The 16,213-nt window shown below is 41.6% G+C and overlaps 1 protein-coding gene across 1 annotated transcript in view; it reads left to right on the top strand.

The window, feature by feature from the left end:
* Nucleotides 1-836: 836 nt before the first annotated feature.
* Nucleotides 837-16,213, top strand: part of SPMIP7 (sperm microtubule inner protein 7) — a 136,405-nt gene continuing 121,028 nt past the window's right edge. Inside the window, exons 1-2 of the mRNA XM_073630618.1 lie at nucleotides 837-1,503; nucleotides 10,532-10,611. Of these exons, the coding sequence (XP_073486719.1) occupies nucleotides 1,029-1,503; nucleotides 10,532-10,611 (555 nt within the window). The 5' untranslated portion in view covers nucleotides 837-1,028. The remainder of the gene's footprint in view (nucleotides 1,504-10,531; nucleotides 10,612-16,213) is intronic.

The raw sequence follows: 16,213 nt of genomic DNA, 5'->3' as shown, positions 1-16,213 counted from the left end.
AACTATGTAACTATGATATGACACTAGCATGCAAAAAAAAAGAAACAGATGATCATTCATCCAATAATCTCATTGTGTATACTAGGCATTAGTAAGCAGTGGCGGCCCGTGCACTGTGATAGCATGGGCGGCGCCCCCCATCCATGCGCCCGGCCCCTTTCAGGACACCAGACGCATAGATTCCTATGTGGTACTTTTTGAAGCACCTGATTTGAGCTAGTGGCCTGGCGCTTTGGCCAATGAGGAAACAGGTCTGCGGCCCTGCCTCCTGACTGGCGGGGAGGAGGGTTATTGTGAAAATAGGGTAGGCTCAGGGCGCAGAGAGTGCGCCTTGATCCCACCCAATTGTGTGACGATAGCGAATTAATTTTCGCTATTTTCACACTAACCTTCCTCCCTGCCAATCAGGAGGCAGGGCCACAGACCTGTTTCCTGATTGGTCAAAGTGCAAGGCCACTCTATTGGAGAGGAGGAGACACGCTGGAGGAGCTGCTGCGGTAAGTCCCCTCTGCCAGAGCCTTGCGCGCGGGGGGGTCGGTGCTGCCAGAGCCACATGCGTGGGGAAGTGGGGGGTGCTGCCAGAGCCGTGAGTGGGGGGTCGGTATTCACAGCCTGCATTTGATGGGCACAGTGGCTGCATATGATGGGCACAAGTGGCTGCACCCCCCCCAAAAAAAAAACAAACAAACTAATTTTGAGCTCCAGGCGCCACTGTAAGCAAAACCTGCCCGATCCATTCAGTGCCTGCACAGGAGGGATGAGGTGAAGGCACATCTAGAGGGAGGAGGGAGGGCTGTTTATGATCCAGGTCTGCAGAGTGGGAGGGCGGGGCCTGTCAGCGTTGTTCGTCTCCTAGCAACCACTTGTCACACTAGAAGGGAAGACAACAAGGAAGAGATCTAGAAAGTCGTGCTGCACTTTAATGAGGAGTATTACTTCGTAAGAAGACACAGGGCTGGGGGGGGGGGGACAATTATTAGATTTCAGTAAAGGATAAAGAAGCAATCTGTCATCATCATTCAGCCATCATGGTAGTCTATGATCAGCTCGTTACCAAGACGGTCCGACACCCAGCCAGCAATGTGACCAGCCCGCTCCCATCTATGAAATGGAATCCACACGCCACTTCTCCTGATATGTCCGGATACTGCCTGCACCCTCTCCGGGATGACGTGCCTTTGCTCGATCCGTGCTCGGGCTTTCTTAGTGCTGGAGCGGATGCCGATCTGAGACCCGGGACCGGGAAAAGCATCCCATGTCTGGCCGATCAGAGTGATGTGAAGCCCGGCAACAGCGATCCCTGGGAGCGCACAGCTCACCGGCAGAGCAATAGGTGCAAAACAGCGCCACCTAGAGGAACGATCAGCAATCCGACACAACACCAGCCCTGTGTCCCCAGACAGAGATCCAAGGAGGATGACTACAGAGATTTCATCTACAAGGAGGGCACGACATGGAATTCTGTAGTCAGATCAGATGCTGCACTCAGGGCACATCTTGGAGGTAAACTACCTGTATAAATATGGTCATTGTACAGTGATTGTCTACAAGACATAATAATGATCATTGTACAGTGATTGTCTACAAGAAATAATAATGATCATTGTACAGTGATCGTCTACAAGAAATAATAATGATCATTGTACAGTGATCGTCTACAAGAAATAATAATGATCATTCTACAGTGATTGTCTACAAGAAATAATAATGATCATTCTACAATGATTGTCTACAAGAAATAATAATGATCATTGTACAGTGATCGTCTACAAGAAATAATAATGATCATTGTACAGTGATTGTCTACAAGAAATAATAGTTTTCTATAACTGCTTAGTTTTTCTTAATAATAATCTCATCTGTCCTTTCCATTTACTGGAGAGCCAAGAATGTAACTATATTGTAGGGGGGACAAAACACGAGGACAGCCCACTGGACTTGGGAAATCAATATTCCCAGTTTTACTCAATAAAGGTGATATGAAATATAGTCTATATTAATCACTTCAATACAGGCCACTTTCTTCCTGCCCAGGCCAGTTTTCAGCTTTCAGCTCTCACACTTTGAATGACAGTCAGTCATGCAGCACTGTACTCAAATGAAATGTTTATATATTTTTTCACACAGATAAAGCTTTCTTTTGGTGGTATTTAATCACCGCTGGGGTTTTTAATTTTTTTGCTAAACAAACGAAAAAAGACTGAAAACTTTGAATTTTTTTTGCAAATAAGTCATATATTTTTCACTGATGAGAGATGATGAGGCTGCACTGATGGGCACCGATAAGCACTGATTATTAGGACACTGCTGATGAGTGCCCTGATTATCAGTGTAAAGTAAACAGTGTTCTGACAGCCTTGCAGGTTTTTGGCATTCCTTTCCTCACATAGACATTCGTGAGGAAAGGAATGCTGATAAACACCAAGTCTGTTTACATGTGATCAGCTGTGATTGGACACAGCTGATCACATAGTAAAAGGCCGCTGTGATTGGCCCTTTACCCCGATCCATGATCAGCTGTGTCCGAAGGACGCTTTAGACACAGAGCGTGATCGATGCGCGCTGCAGGGGGCGAAGTACTATAGTACTGCACTGTATCCGTCTTTTGTCTATAGCGCAGTACTGAAGTGGTTAAGGTACATGTAAAAACCCCAAGGCCTCCTTTACATGGGCAGTAAAAATAGCTGCGGTTTTACCACCCCTTACCAGTCAACCACAAGTTAACATGGATGTTGGCTATGTTAGTACACGCTGCTGCAGTCGTGGTGCAGCATGGCTAAATTTATACTACAAATCTCACTTGGCAAGCGGTTGCCGCCACCAAACGCAACCCATGCTAGCGAGTGGAGCCATGCCACAATTGTACTACAATCCTATGTAATACACACAACTGAGGGGTGGTACTGCAGGCTTTCAAGGCTTAGTACAGGCAGCCAGGAAGCAACCTATGAGCTACTGTCAAATACATCCAAAAAGCATTCCACTGAGAAAAGAGGATCACTTTTTATAGAGGTAGCAAAAACTACCACAAGTGTACATGGACTCTGACTAAATGATGTTGGGTCTGCTAAAGCACTACATACTGTATTATAAACAATTCCCTTTTTTTTACTAAAATACTTGTTTTCACTTTTTGTCATTTTTTTGTATCTCCTGCAGCCTCTTTGTAGGCACTTCCTGTCTACATGCATGTACTCCAGGGATACATGACCTTCCCTTCTCAGGATGGGTTTACTAATAATGACAACAGTAGACCAGTAAACTGTGTTAAAGCGGTCACCGGGAGTACAACTGTGTGACTAGAATAAAGCATTGCTACCATATGACATGTGCTTGACCCCCAAGGACAAGGGTCTTTTTTATCAAACTGATTATATAACTATAGACCAGGAAGTGCCTGCCTGAACAGGGACCTTTATATATATGTATATATACTTTTATAGGATCAGCAGGTATTAGCTTGAAGAAATCCATTTATCTAAACATTTAGGCTCCATTCACACTTGTGCGACATCAAAGTCGCATGGCGAGCGGTAGCCCATGCTTTTCAATGGCACCTGTTCAAATAAGGTGCAACTTTGAAAAGGTGCCTGCCCTACTTTGATGTGACTTTGATCCAGAGAGTGTAAAGTTGGATCAAAGTCACATCAAAGTCGCACTGTAAATCATGAGACTTTGGAGTCACACAAGTGTGAATGGAGTCTTAACAAAATGAGCTTTTAAGTTACAGTAACATGTTAAAGCCTATATGAGATTTTAGTGATTGGGTTTACATATATTTTAAGGGCCAGTTCACACCAGAATGTGGCAAGGGAAACCCACATTCTATGCACATTTCTTGCACCGCCTTCAAAACGCACTGCAGCTGCAAGCTGTGGCGGGTATGAAATTTAAGTTAATGACACCCCAAACGTAGGTTGCAAACGTAGTGCATTTGCCCGCATGAAATCACGTGGTACAGAAGTACCCTGCCATGTGGTTGCAGTGAGTTTCCAAGAGTAATGCATGCACTACTTTTGCTGCGATGCAGTGCCATTTCAGCCCTTTCAAAATGAATGGGGTGAAATTGCACCGCACAGAACTTCATGTGAATCGCACAGGACTTCACAGTGCATTCTTGTGCGATTTCCAGTGTGAACCGGCCCTATGAAAAACTTTTAGATTACGAATAGGATCACTTTACAAGGGTTTTAGAGATTGGCTAAAGCTCCACTCTGGAACATTTTTAATTTTCTTTTGTTGGCTTTGCCCTTCAAAAATTCCTTCATTCATTACTTAAATAAATACATTTTTCTATAAAAGCAAAACATTTTTTAGTTTTGGATAGGGTGAAAAGGGTTTTGAATACTGGTCTGGTTTTTATTGCTGTCTGTGACCTCTATAAGGAGATTCATTCTCTCTATTGAAAGTGAAAGTAAAAGAAAATCCCAAATTTTGGGATGTCCCCAGAACAGGAAATCTTCCAATGGGGACCCTATTCTGGTGACCATGGTGACAACCAGGGATTTCCTCACTTTGCAGGGATTTCCTCTCACTTCCTCTTTGGCTATGGCCGGGAAATGGACAGGAAATGAAGGGAAATCTCCCCAATGGGACACACATGGCAATACAAACTGACAGGTGTTATAACTAGGGTTGGCCCGATACCCTTTTTTTATCAGCTAGTAAGAGTACCAATACTTCCGGGCAAGTACTCGCCGATACCAAGTACCGATACTTAAGGGTGCAATTTGAGTCAATACAAAATAAATTGGCGCAAATCACACTGCAAAGAATCGCATTCGATTTGAACAGGAATGCAGTATGATTCCTGTCCGAAATGCATGCGATTTCCCCCACTGCTCCTGTGTGTGTGTATAGAAAGGGAATATCATCATCTAATGGGCAGTTTAATAAAAATGTTAGAACTTGCATTAAGTACATATCTGTCCAAATACAAAATCTGCATAGGTGTTCCGGTCCCACCAATAATAGAAAATCCCGGCCGCTGGAGGTGCTCCCAGAGCTGGAGGAGAAGTTCCGGGACCCCATAGGTATAGGGCAGAAGTGATGTCAGCTTGGGGGACGACCGCCTCTACATCTCCTCCAGCCCTGTGAGCACTTCCAGCCATCCTGATTTGTGATCATGGGCAGGACTGGGACACCTATGCAGATTTTGCATTCGACTAGATACAGTGCCTTGAAAAAGTATTCATACCCCTTGAAATTTTCCACATTTTGTCATGTTACAACTAAAAACGTAAATGTATTTTATTAGGATTTTATGTGATAGACCAACACAAAGTGGCACATAATTGTGAAGTGGAAGGAAAGTGATAAATAGTTTTCAACATTTTTCTTTACAAATAATTATCTCCTAGATTGTAAGTTCTAACGAGCAGGGCTCTCTGATTCCCCCCTGTATTTAATTGTATTGTAATTGTACTGTCTGCCCTAATGTTGTAAAGCGGTGTGCAAACTGTCGGCACTATATAAATCCTGTATAATAATAATAATGTGAAAAGTGTGGTGTGTATTTGTATTCACCCCCTTTACTCTGATACCCCTAACTAAACTCTAGTAGAACCAATTGCCTTCTGAAGTTGCCTAATTAGTAAATAGAGTCCACCTGCGTGTAATTTAATCTCAGTATAAATACAGCTGTTTTGTGAAGCCCTCAGAGGTTTGTTAGAGAACCTTAGTGAACAAACAGCATCATGAAGGCCAAGGAACACACCACACAGGTCAGGTATAAAGTTGTGGAGAAGTTTAAAGAAGGGTTAGGTTATAAAAAAATATCCCAAGCTTTGAACATCTCACAGAGCACTGTTCAATCCATTATCTGAAAATGGAAAGAGTATGGTACAACTGCTAACCTACCAAGACATGGCTGTCCACCTAAATTGACAGGCCCGGCAAGGAGAACATTAATTAGAGAAGAAGCCAAGAGGCCCATGGTAACTCTGAAGGAGCTGCAGAGATCCACAGCTCAAGTGGGAGAATCTTTCCACAGGACAACTATTAGTTGTGCACTCTACAAATCTGGACTTTATGGAAGAGTGGCAAGAAGAAAGCCATTGTTGAAAGAAAGCCAAAAGAAGTCCCATTTGTAGTTTGTGAGAAGCCGTGTGGGGGACACAGCAAACATGTGGAAGAAGGTGTTCTGGTCAGATTAGACCCAAATTGAACTTTTTGGCCTAAAAGTAAAACGCTATGTGTGACGGAAAACTAACACTGCACATCACCCTGAACACACCATCCCCACTGTGAAACATGGTGGTGGCAGCATCATATTGTGGGGATGCTTTTCTTCAGCAGGGACAGGGAAGCTGGTCAGAGTTGATGGGAAGATTGATGGAGCCAAATACAGGGCAATCTTAGAAGAAAACCTGTTAGAATCTGCAAAGACTTGAGACTGAGGCGGAGGTTCACCATCCAGTAGGACAATGACCCTAAACATACAGCCAGAGCTACAATGGAATGGTTTAGATCAAAGCATATTCATGCATTATGCCCCGTACACACGTTTTTTTGTTTGCATGCTAGTCATATATCGAACCTGAAGAGTTTACTAGAGTGGCGAAAATTCTCCTACGACAGAATAAAAAATCGGAAGTGATGTCATGTGTTGTAGTGTATTTGTATTGTATTTTTGGACGAGAACTGTACTGATTAAACGAAAATCGTACGATCTGGTATCGTACGAGAATCATTTTCATGCCTGTCCGATCAAAAAATATTGGATGAGCTGTCGTGATCAGCTATCGAATGCTTTGTACTAACGATCTGATTATTGTATGATCGATTCGAAAGCAGTATTTTTCGTACGATTTTCAGATCGTGTGTACAGGCCAGTCAAAGTCCAGACATAAATCCAATTGCGGTGCCAGGCGAGGAAGTGGGAGCTGAGTGCCTGTCAAAACAGGGTACCCCCCCAAAAAAATGACTTGCTAAATGTGGCATGTCAGGGGGTCACCGGCACCTAAATCGGAAGTTCCATTTTTTGTGGCACTCCGCTTTAATGTGAGTTCTAACATTTATAATAAACTGTCCACTAGATTGCGCTTTTCCCTTTCTATACACACACAGGAGTGGTGGGGGAAATCGCATACAATTTGGACAGGAATCGCACCACATTCCTGTTCAAATCACATTTGATTCTTTGCAATTTGCACCCATTTATTTTGTATTGTCTCAAATCTCAGCCCAAAGTATCGGTTTCGGTAACAGGAGCATTTTCACAAGAAAAAGTACCGGTGAAAATACTCAGTATCGGTGCAGAATTATAATTATAACACTCCCTTACTCCATCCAAACTTAAAGTGTTGCCTAGAGTACTTAGGACTCCTGTGTGGGGAAAAAGATGTTACATTGTAAGTGGCTTCGCCTTGGAGCTGCAGCTGACTACAATGTAAACATTTTCTATTTTAATTAAAAAATTATTTATTTTTATTTTAGCAAGCACAGCCACTGTCAACACTGAACACTATAAGGGCTCTTTCACATGGGGCGGATCAGTGATGATCCGCCCCGTGAATATCCGCTTGCTCAGCGGGGATCGCTCCACCGATCCCCGCTGAGCAGGAAAATGGCAGGTCCGTCGCTGCACAGTGTTCAGCGACGGACCTGTCAGAGCGCTGCTCTCCCCTATGGGGGATCGGGTGATGACGGACCGTAGAGTCCGTCGTCACCCGATCAGATCTGAAAATGGATGGAAAAGTAGGTTTTTCCTCCATTACACTTTTTCGGATCGGAGCGGGTCGGATGTCAGCGGACATGTCACCGCTGACATCCGACGCTCCATAGACCTCCATGGAGTGTCCGTTCAGGTCCGCCTAAAAAACTGACAGGCGGACCTGAACGGACAGTCCGTGTGACAGAGGCCTGAGGCCTCTGTCACATGGGTGGCTGTCATGTCACGGTTAAAAATATGTTTTATTTTAAAATTCCAAGACAGGCACAGCGATCGCTTGCATTTGTGCATTGCCAATAGCAGAGATTATGTGCATTTACATGGTGGAACATTCCTGCTGTTTTTCTTTCCTTGTTGCCGCTGCTATCCACAGGTGAAATAGTACACTGTGATTACCTGCGGTTATGTGCAGATAGCTGCGATAAATCAGTCCTGGACGCAGTCAAATTCATTTTTTCGAACCGCACAAAAACCCCATGTAACAAAACCGTCGCTAAACGCAGTGTGTGAATGGGGCCATAGGAAAGCATTGTGTGAGTTTAGGTGCGGTAGATAACTTCATCTATCCACAGCTAAAAGCTGAATTCTATCCGCCCATGTGAAAAGGGCCTTACAGTAATAAGTGAAGAAAGGGCAGCTACACTGTCACTTATAGGCCAAATCTAGACTTGCATCTAAACTGCTCCTCCTTCGAAAAGTGATCCATGTTTGGAACACTTTTCAGAGGTGTTTGACATGCAATGCAGGTGGCAGCATAATACTTCTCACTGCCTGCTTTAGCCCCATAATTGAAGCACCAACACACTGCAACTGCATGTACAGCACGCGATTGTGGGGTGTTTGCGGACATTCCTTATTCACTTGTTGGGTCTCGTTCAGTGGGTTTACCATCCATTGCATGCAACAGGAATGAAGCATCGTGACCGCAGCATGTAAACACCCCTGTCTGTTGCCTTTGCAGCTTAAAGTGGTTGTACACATCAGGCATGAAATATAAACAAAGCATATCCCTTCATAGTGTGTACTTGTCTCAATTAAAAGCACTAAGTGTCATTCCTGTCTGCTGCTTCATTCCTCTGCTATAAGCATGAGTCACTTCTAATGAGTTTTCCTGACACCAAGAGAAAAATGGCAACAGGGGAGGGACCGCCAGCAGATTGACAGCTTCAGCTCTGTTTCTGTGTGCTGTGTAAAGGGGGCGTGTCCCTTCTCTCCAATTAGCTCTCAGAGCTCGCCTCACTGATGTAACTTCATCTCTCTGCCCCTTTTATCTGACAGCTCAGACAAGCTTTATAAATTCTGGGGACTTTGAATGGATGTAGAGAAGAGAAGACTGCAGATAAACAAGTATAACTTATGTAGGAGGATTTGTTCCAGCTCTGTGTATCACATGAGGCCAGTCACATCATTGGGTATAGGTAAGGCTTTACAACCACTTGAAACCCTTAACCCTTACCTATACCCAGTGAAGTGACTAGCATTAGGTAATACACAGAAATGGAACAAATCCTCCTACATAAGTTGTATCTGTTTATCTGCAGCATCTATTCTGTAGATTGTTTTAAAAGCACTCAGATCAAATTATTTTTTTACCAGTTCTAGCAGGCAGAGGGTGAGGATGTCACATACTCGAGAAGCTTCTGGAGCATAAGTGTGGAGTTATGCAGGTGGTGGCATAAATATTTATACAGCCCTGGCCAATCCCAGAGAGGCAGGCCCTGAAAGCATGCTGGGAAACGTGTATATATTCTATGAGCACACTGGGCTCTGGGTCATTTCCTGGATAGTATCAGCCCAGCCTGGAGGGGCTTGCTGCCCCCCAATACATTGCTGCCACATGTCTGCTGTTAAGAGGCCTTCGGGGGGTGACCTATGGGCCTGAATGCTGGGATGCTGAGACCTTGAAACTAGAGAGAGAGCTGACTGAGGAGGGCTGTCCCCTGAAGATCTAGTCTGGTATCACCAGAGTAAAGTGTTGCTTGGGAGTTGGAAGGAAGCAACCAGCTGTCCTTGGGCCTTGTGTGAGTACGGACGGTTCTGAGAGATCTTAGTCCACCTAGTTCTCTGTAAATGGGACTCTGCTGCTCTTGTGGTGCTAAAGGAAGGAGTTTGAAGTTACCACTACTTCTACTACTTCAAAGCTAAAGTTCACTGTTTGTTGCAAGCCCAAACTTTTTTACAGCTTTTCCAGAATTAATACTTCATCCTCAACTAGTACATACTGTAGTTCCTGTATTTTGGAGTATCCCACCGAATTCCCTCAACCCTATCCAAGTTCTCTAAAAATAAAAAACACTACCCCTAGACTAGTTATTGGAGAAATGTGTGGATAAGCCTGTGTGCCTGTCCACGGGGCAAAGCTTGTGGGGAAGACCTGGACAGTATTTCTGAAGCTTCTATGGGAGAAGCACTACAATTACTTTATAAGTTACCCACACTGGCAACAAGATGGTGACATCAGGCATCCAACAAACATACATGGAAGAGAGCATCAAAGGAAGATATCACCAACATTTGCAGCCAGTGGATCTCTTAGCTTAATAAATCTGGCCCGATATGTTATATAGTGCAGCTTCTAATTAAACCTGGGTCTACGCACAGTAAGCGCGGTTGACTTGCCTACTACATAGTACTATCTAAATAGGGTTCAAACAGAAATCATTTGAAAATTATATATCTATGGTTAACACATTCATGTGTAATATAATGTATATTATGTGTTTCATTTAAATTATGTATTATATTTTAATGTTTTTCTTTCCTTGTATATGGTATTTTACCAATAATAAATTGTCCATAACCTTTTTAGCATTTTGATCAAAACTATTTTTTCACAAATATCAATAATTATTTTGACAGGTTGGACTAGTAATATGAAAGTAACCTCTCAAGTGACAAACGGACATGGCAGTTCCATATTGCCAAAGTTTGTTCTTCAGGTAGGTACATTTTTGTTGTGGTTGTGAACAAGGCCCGCAAGGCTCAATTGTGTTTACATTTGCTGTCTCGATACTGTGCCCTTTATGGAGAACCAATAAATTCTGAAGATTTTAAGACTGAATCAGGGCTGAATCTCTGCCTGAATTTGGCCCTGAAACGGAGCCAAAGACGCACAGTGTTTCTGTACAGTGCGCTCCGCAGCCACCCCAGAGACATGTGATCTGGCTCCATAGAGAGCCGGCCACGTTCTCCTGCTATGCAATTCGGATGTGGAGAAATCCACATCCAATTCGCATACGTGTGATCCCAGCCTAAAGAGCAGCAAGGAGATCATCTTTTTATGATTGCTATTGCAGCTGTGTGACTGCCTTTCTGCTCCCAGCAGGTCTGGAAAATTCTCTCATCTTATTGGGTTGTAGCACCTCACCTCTGCTTTATTTTAGGTGCATTTTTTAAGTTGCTTGGCCATTTCGTGGCCCCATTCACACCCGCGTGTTTTGAAGCTCGAAGCTCCAAAGCACTGAAGGAGAAAAAAAATGATTCTCTATGAATTTGGTTCACATCTCCACTCCGAGACCCCGGAAGCCAAATGCTTGAAGCACAAAAGTTCTGGAGCATCTTTTGTAGCTTGATTTGGGCAGATTTGTAAGTGTTTTTTCCCCTTAGAAATGCAATAATTAAATATTAATAATACATAAATAACGAAATAAAAAATAAATACATAATGATCACAATAAATAATAAATAAAATAACCCTAACTAAAAAAATAATAATAGGTAAATAAATAAATAGTAAATTCAACTGTGGGTATAGGATTGGGTAAATGGGATTAATGGTATTTTATAGGTTGAACTAGATGGACTTAAATAATATTAAATTAACCCCTAACCCCCTAACAAAAAAGAAATAAAAACAAATAAAATAAATAAAAGCAGATGAAAAAACATAGCAAAAGATGATGAGACAGAGAATATTTTTCTCTATTGGCTAATAAAAATATGCCAATACTCGAAAATACTTTAAAAACGCTGCACAATAATGCTCAAAAACATGCATAAAAATGCATATAAAACACTAAAAAAGTGAAATACTTTCATATGAATGCACCCTTACTGCTCTGAACATTTATGCTTCTAATAATAAACATTTATATATAAACATTTGTTGCATCGGTGACAGAAACATTTGTGAAAGCTAAACTAAAATTTCACCATATGTGTTCAAATAGATTAACTCCTGTATCATCAGCTCCCTCTAGCTGCCAAAATGCAATATCACTTTCTGAAAAATGACAAAACATACCACATTTTGGCCACTAGATAGAGCTGATAATACATGAGTTAATCTATGCTTAAACAGACAATGAAATTTAGTTCAGTTTGCACAAATGCTTCTGAGATTCGTGCAACTAATGTTTTAGAACATAGTTTGTAGAACTATAGGCAAACCTTTTTTTTTTCTTCATTTTTGATAGAGCGAGGGAGGGTTATAACCCCAGTCTGATTTTTTTTTTTTTGCCATCTGTGTCCCATTGCAGAGATTTCCCTTCACTTCCTGTCCCATAGCCAAACAGGAAGTGAGAAGAAATCCCTGAAAATTAAGGGAATTCCATGGGAATCCCCAGGTCACCAGAACTAGTGTCCCCATTGGAAGATTTCCCCAATATTATTTTTCTGGGGACAACTCAAAATTGGGGATTTTCTTTTAATTTCACTTTCAATGATAATGGTAAAAAGGACAAACCGAGAGGGTGAATCTCCCAAACAGTGGCACAGACAGCAGTAAAAACCTGACATGCGTTCTAATCCATCTACACTTTGTCTAAAACAAAAAAAAGTTTTGCCTTTAGTTATACTTTAATGACTCAGAATGAGTAAATCAATTTATGTAAGTCCGAACTTGCGACAAATCCAGAGGGATGGTTATGCACCAATACTTGTAGATAAGGACTGATCCATGGTTGTGCAACTCACAGAATCTTTAAAGCACATGCATGTTGGTCATCACATTGGCAAGCCTACCCATAATCCTTAGCATCCCCTCTGACCCAGTAAACAATTTTTCCTGCTTCCTGCAGTTGCCACAAAGCAGGGGTAAAGTGCATAGGCAATCCAACATAAAAAAAAAAAAAAAAACTTCTCACAGTATAATTGGCATTTCATGTGTTGCATGAAATGGATGTGATAGGAGAGTACTATCTGTGTTAGGTATGTAGGTATGTAGCAGGTTATTAGAACAATACTTGTAGATCATAGGCTTAGCAAATTCATGCAATGCCAGGCTGCAGGTAAAAAAGCTGGGAGAATACTCTAATGCATTAAAGGGGTATTTTACTTAAGAGATCAATAAATCTATCCCTTTCCAAAACCCTGGTTCAGCTTATGTATGTGGCTGATTTTTGGTTACCGATCCTTAGGAATGTTCTTGAACTTCAAAGAGTTCTTCAAAGGGAAACTCAATTTAATAAAGGGATTGGAAGACCTCGGCTAAGAGAAATGATTAGAAAAATTATACCCTGGAAAAGCTGTCAGTTTCCAAATGCAAGTTTAGTGTACTAAAAGCTGAATCTTTTTTTATCCCTTGCTGTCTGGAACCTGGATGATGACAATTTTCAGGCTGTACTTTTTTGGAATTCATGAATTTTAAAATTCATACCTGAAAGACTGGTGTAAATTATGGGAAAGCCCCAACACAGTTTTTGTTTTTTTGATGGGGGAGCCACATTAACATCTATATCAGAGCCTCTTTTAGGGTCTGATATGCTATTTGTTTGACAATCACTTGCCTATTAGCCTAGAAAATGGACATTACTGTTTTGTTTTTTTTAACTTCTGACTCCAATTGACTAAAACGGGGTCTGGGTTTTGCACCCAAACTTTAGGAATGTCTGCTTAAGCCTGCTCAGACCAAACCCAGGTATGTTTGGCTCATCACTAGTACAAACTTCAGTTTCTGAATATTCCCTGTACAAATGAAAAAAATCTGCAAATACCAAACCTGACCAAAGCCCAGTTTGCAAGCTTTTGTACTAAAAGTGACATTTCAAAACAAAAAAAAAATAAAACTATGGCTGCTAAATGGTATTTCCCAGCCGACTTCTGTTCTTTTTATATACAAAGCAACCCGGAGAATCCCCCCCTCAACATCTATACCAGAGCCTTTTCCTTGATAAGGGTCCGGTAAAGATTTTGAGAAGGGACCACACACATTTAAAAAAGTCACGGGGTCCCCCTAAAAATCCATATCAGTCTCTTCAGGTCTAGTAAAGATTTTAGGGGGGACTTCACGCAAAAAAAAAAAAAGAGAAGGGAAGCAAGGGTGTATCCTTTGAATAAAAAGTCATATGCTGTATATACACCATCAGATTTTGGCATCCAGTGATGTAGATCCATCATCAGTCACAATTAATGATACCCCCACCCACACTTGATCCTGACAGACTCTTGCTGGGAATGAAGTAAATAAATGAACTGTCAATAAAACTGATGTAGTGATACAAAAAATCATAATAAAATGTCCATCGACAATAATAACTAATGTATGAAAAAAATATGCAGTGAAGTCAAAAAATTTAAGGATTATAATCAATCATATAAAAAATAGTCCACTGTGAAAATGAAATCACTGAAGTAGAAGAAAAGACACCCATGTGAGGGCATAAAAGGGTTTTGACTTCGCCTTTTGATTGTGAGATCCACCACCATATGACAAGATTGGCACGCTTACCAGAGAGTGTGGACTCATATACTGATAAGTATTGAGTCAAACGAGCGTTCGTGAGGTATAACTCAACAATATCCAGCAGGATCACATGGATGGTTGAAGATCACCCGGCCATAATCTGGATGGAGGAGTTTCACTTGAGGCAAACAGACTCTATCAATGTGTTTCTTAATAGGGCGTGATGTGCCCACTCCACATGTTGTGATTCATACTTGTTATATTTGTTATATTTATCACATAATTGTCATCTTAGTATCACCATCCGGACTCTGTTAACTTTAATATAGCTGACAACATTAGACAACATTAGAATGTTACTCTAATGCCACTCGGATTTTCCGACGAGAAATGTTCGATGGGAGCTTGTTGTCGGAAATTCCGACCGTGTGTAGGCTCCTTTGGACATTTTCCGTCAGAATTTCCGACAAACAAAATTTGAGATCTGGATCTCAAATTTTCCGACAACAAAATCCCTTGTCGTAAATTCCGATCGTGTGTACACAATTCCGACGCACAAAGTTCCACGCATGCTCGGAATCAAGCGGAAGAGCCGCATTGGCTATTGAACTTAATTTTTCTCGGCTCGTCGTACGTGTTGTACGTCACCATGTTCTTGATGTTCGGAATTTCCGACAAGATTTGTGTGACTGTGTGTATGCAAGACAAGTTTGAACCAACATCTGTCGGAAAAAGAACATGGATTGTTGTTGGAATGTGCGATCGTGTGTACGCAGCATTAGAATTCTTTACCCATTATTCTGATTCACTTATTTTTGATTTTGCAATTTATGTGAAGTTGTTTACAAAAATTAATTATATGTTTCATTTTGGGATTATAAAGAGATTCATATTTCATATTCGGTCCTTTTACTAGTTCTCCCAATGACCAGAGGTGGCCCCTGAATGTTATGTTCCGCTTTTGATCAGCCGCCCCTTTGGTTCATGTTTAATGAGGCGTGGACCGCCATTATAGAGATGTTGAGGCATGGGGCACACGCTGGTGACGTCTTATCTGTTTTGAAAACGAGGGGTGGATCGCAAGGTCCTCTTCCCCTTTCTTTCTCTTTCTAATAGACAGAAGGTTAATAGCGAGGCGTGGAACGCATGCCAGCGCCATCTTGGAGCAGGTTGGAGCCCTGGTTTCAGGTGTCTCCATCCACCAATTTGGAGGTTATTTCCTATTGGATTGCAAACTTATATCGCAGTGACTGTGCACGATTCCAGATGATGTCCAATAGGATTTAACTTGGATTTTATTGAATCAAGTGGTTGTTTGTAAGTGTACTCCTGCTTTTTATATTAAACATTTTATGCAGTTTTACACTATGTGTGGCCGTTTGTTCTCTATACATATGTTCGGGAGCAGACTCCCCTATTGATATCTGCCAGTTTTGGAGGTCTGTTTGCCTCAAGTGAAACTCCTCCATCCATGTTATAGCCAGGTGATCTCCAACCATCCATCCTGCTGGATATTGTTGAGTTATACCTCACGAACGCTTGTTTGACTCAATATTTATCGGTATATGAGTCCACGCTCTCTGGTAAGCGTGCCAATCTTGTCATATGGTGGTGGATCTCACAATCAAAGGCGAAGTCAAAACCCTTTTATGCCCTCACATGGGTGTCTTTTCTTCTACTTCAGTGATTTCATTTTCACAGTGGACTATTTTTTATATGATTATTTATAATCCTTAAATTTTTTAATCACTGCATGTCTTTTCCTCCATTACTTATTATTGTTGATGGACATTTTTATGTTATTTTGTTTTATCACTACAACAATTTTATTGACCGTTAATTTATTCACTTTATATTCTCACATTGTACAGAGCGCTGCACTATTTATTTATTTGTTATAAGTTTGCACTATATGTCTA

The sequence above is a fragment of the Aquarana catesbeiana genome, linkage group LG05 (genome assembly GCF_042186555.1).
Source record: "Aquarana catesbeiana isolate 2022-GZ linkage group LG05, ASM4218655v1, whole genome shotgun sequence".
Taxonomy (NCBI): Eukaryota; Metazoa; Chordata; class Amphibia; order Anura; family Ranidae; genus Aquarana; species Aquarana catesbeiana.
The sequence above is the reverse complement of the archived record's forward strand: the minus strand, read 5'-3'. Positions and strand labels throughout refer to the sequence as shown.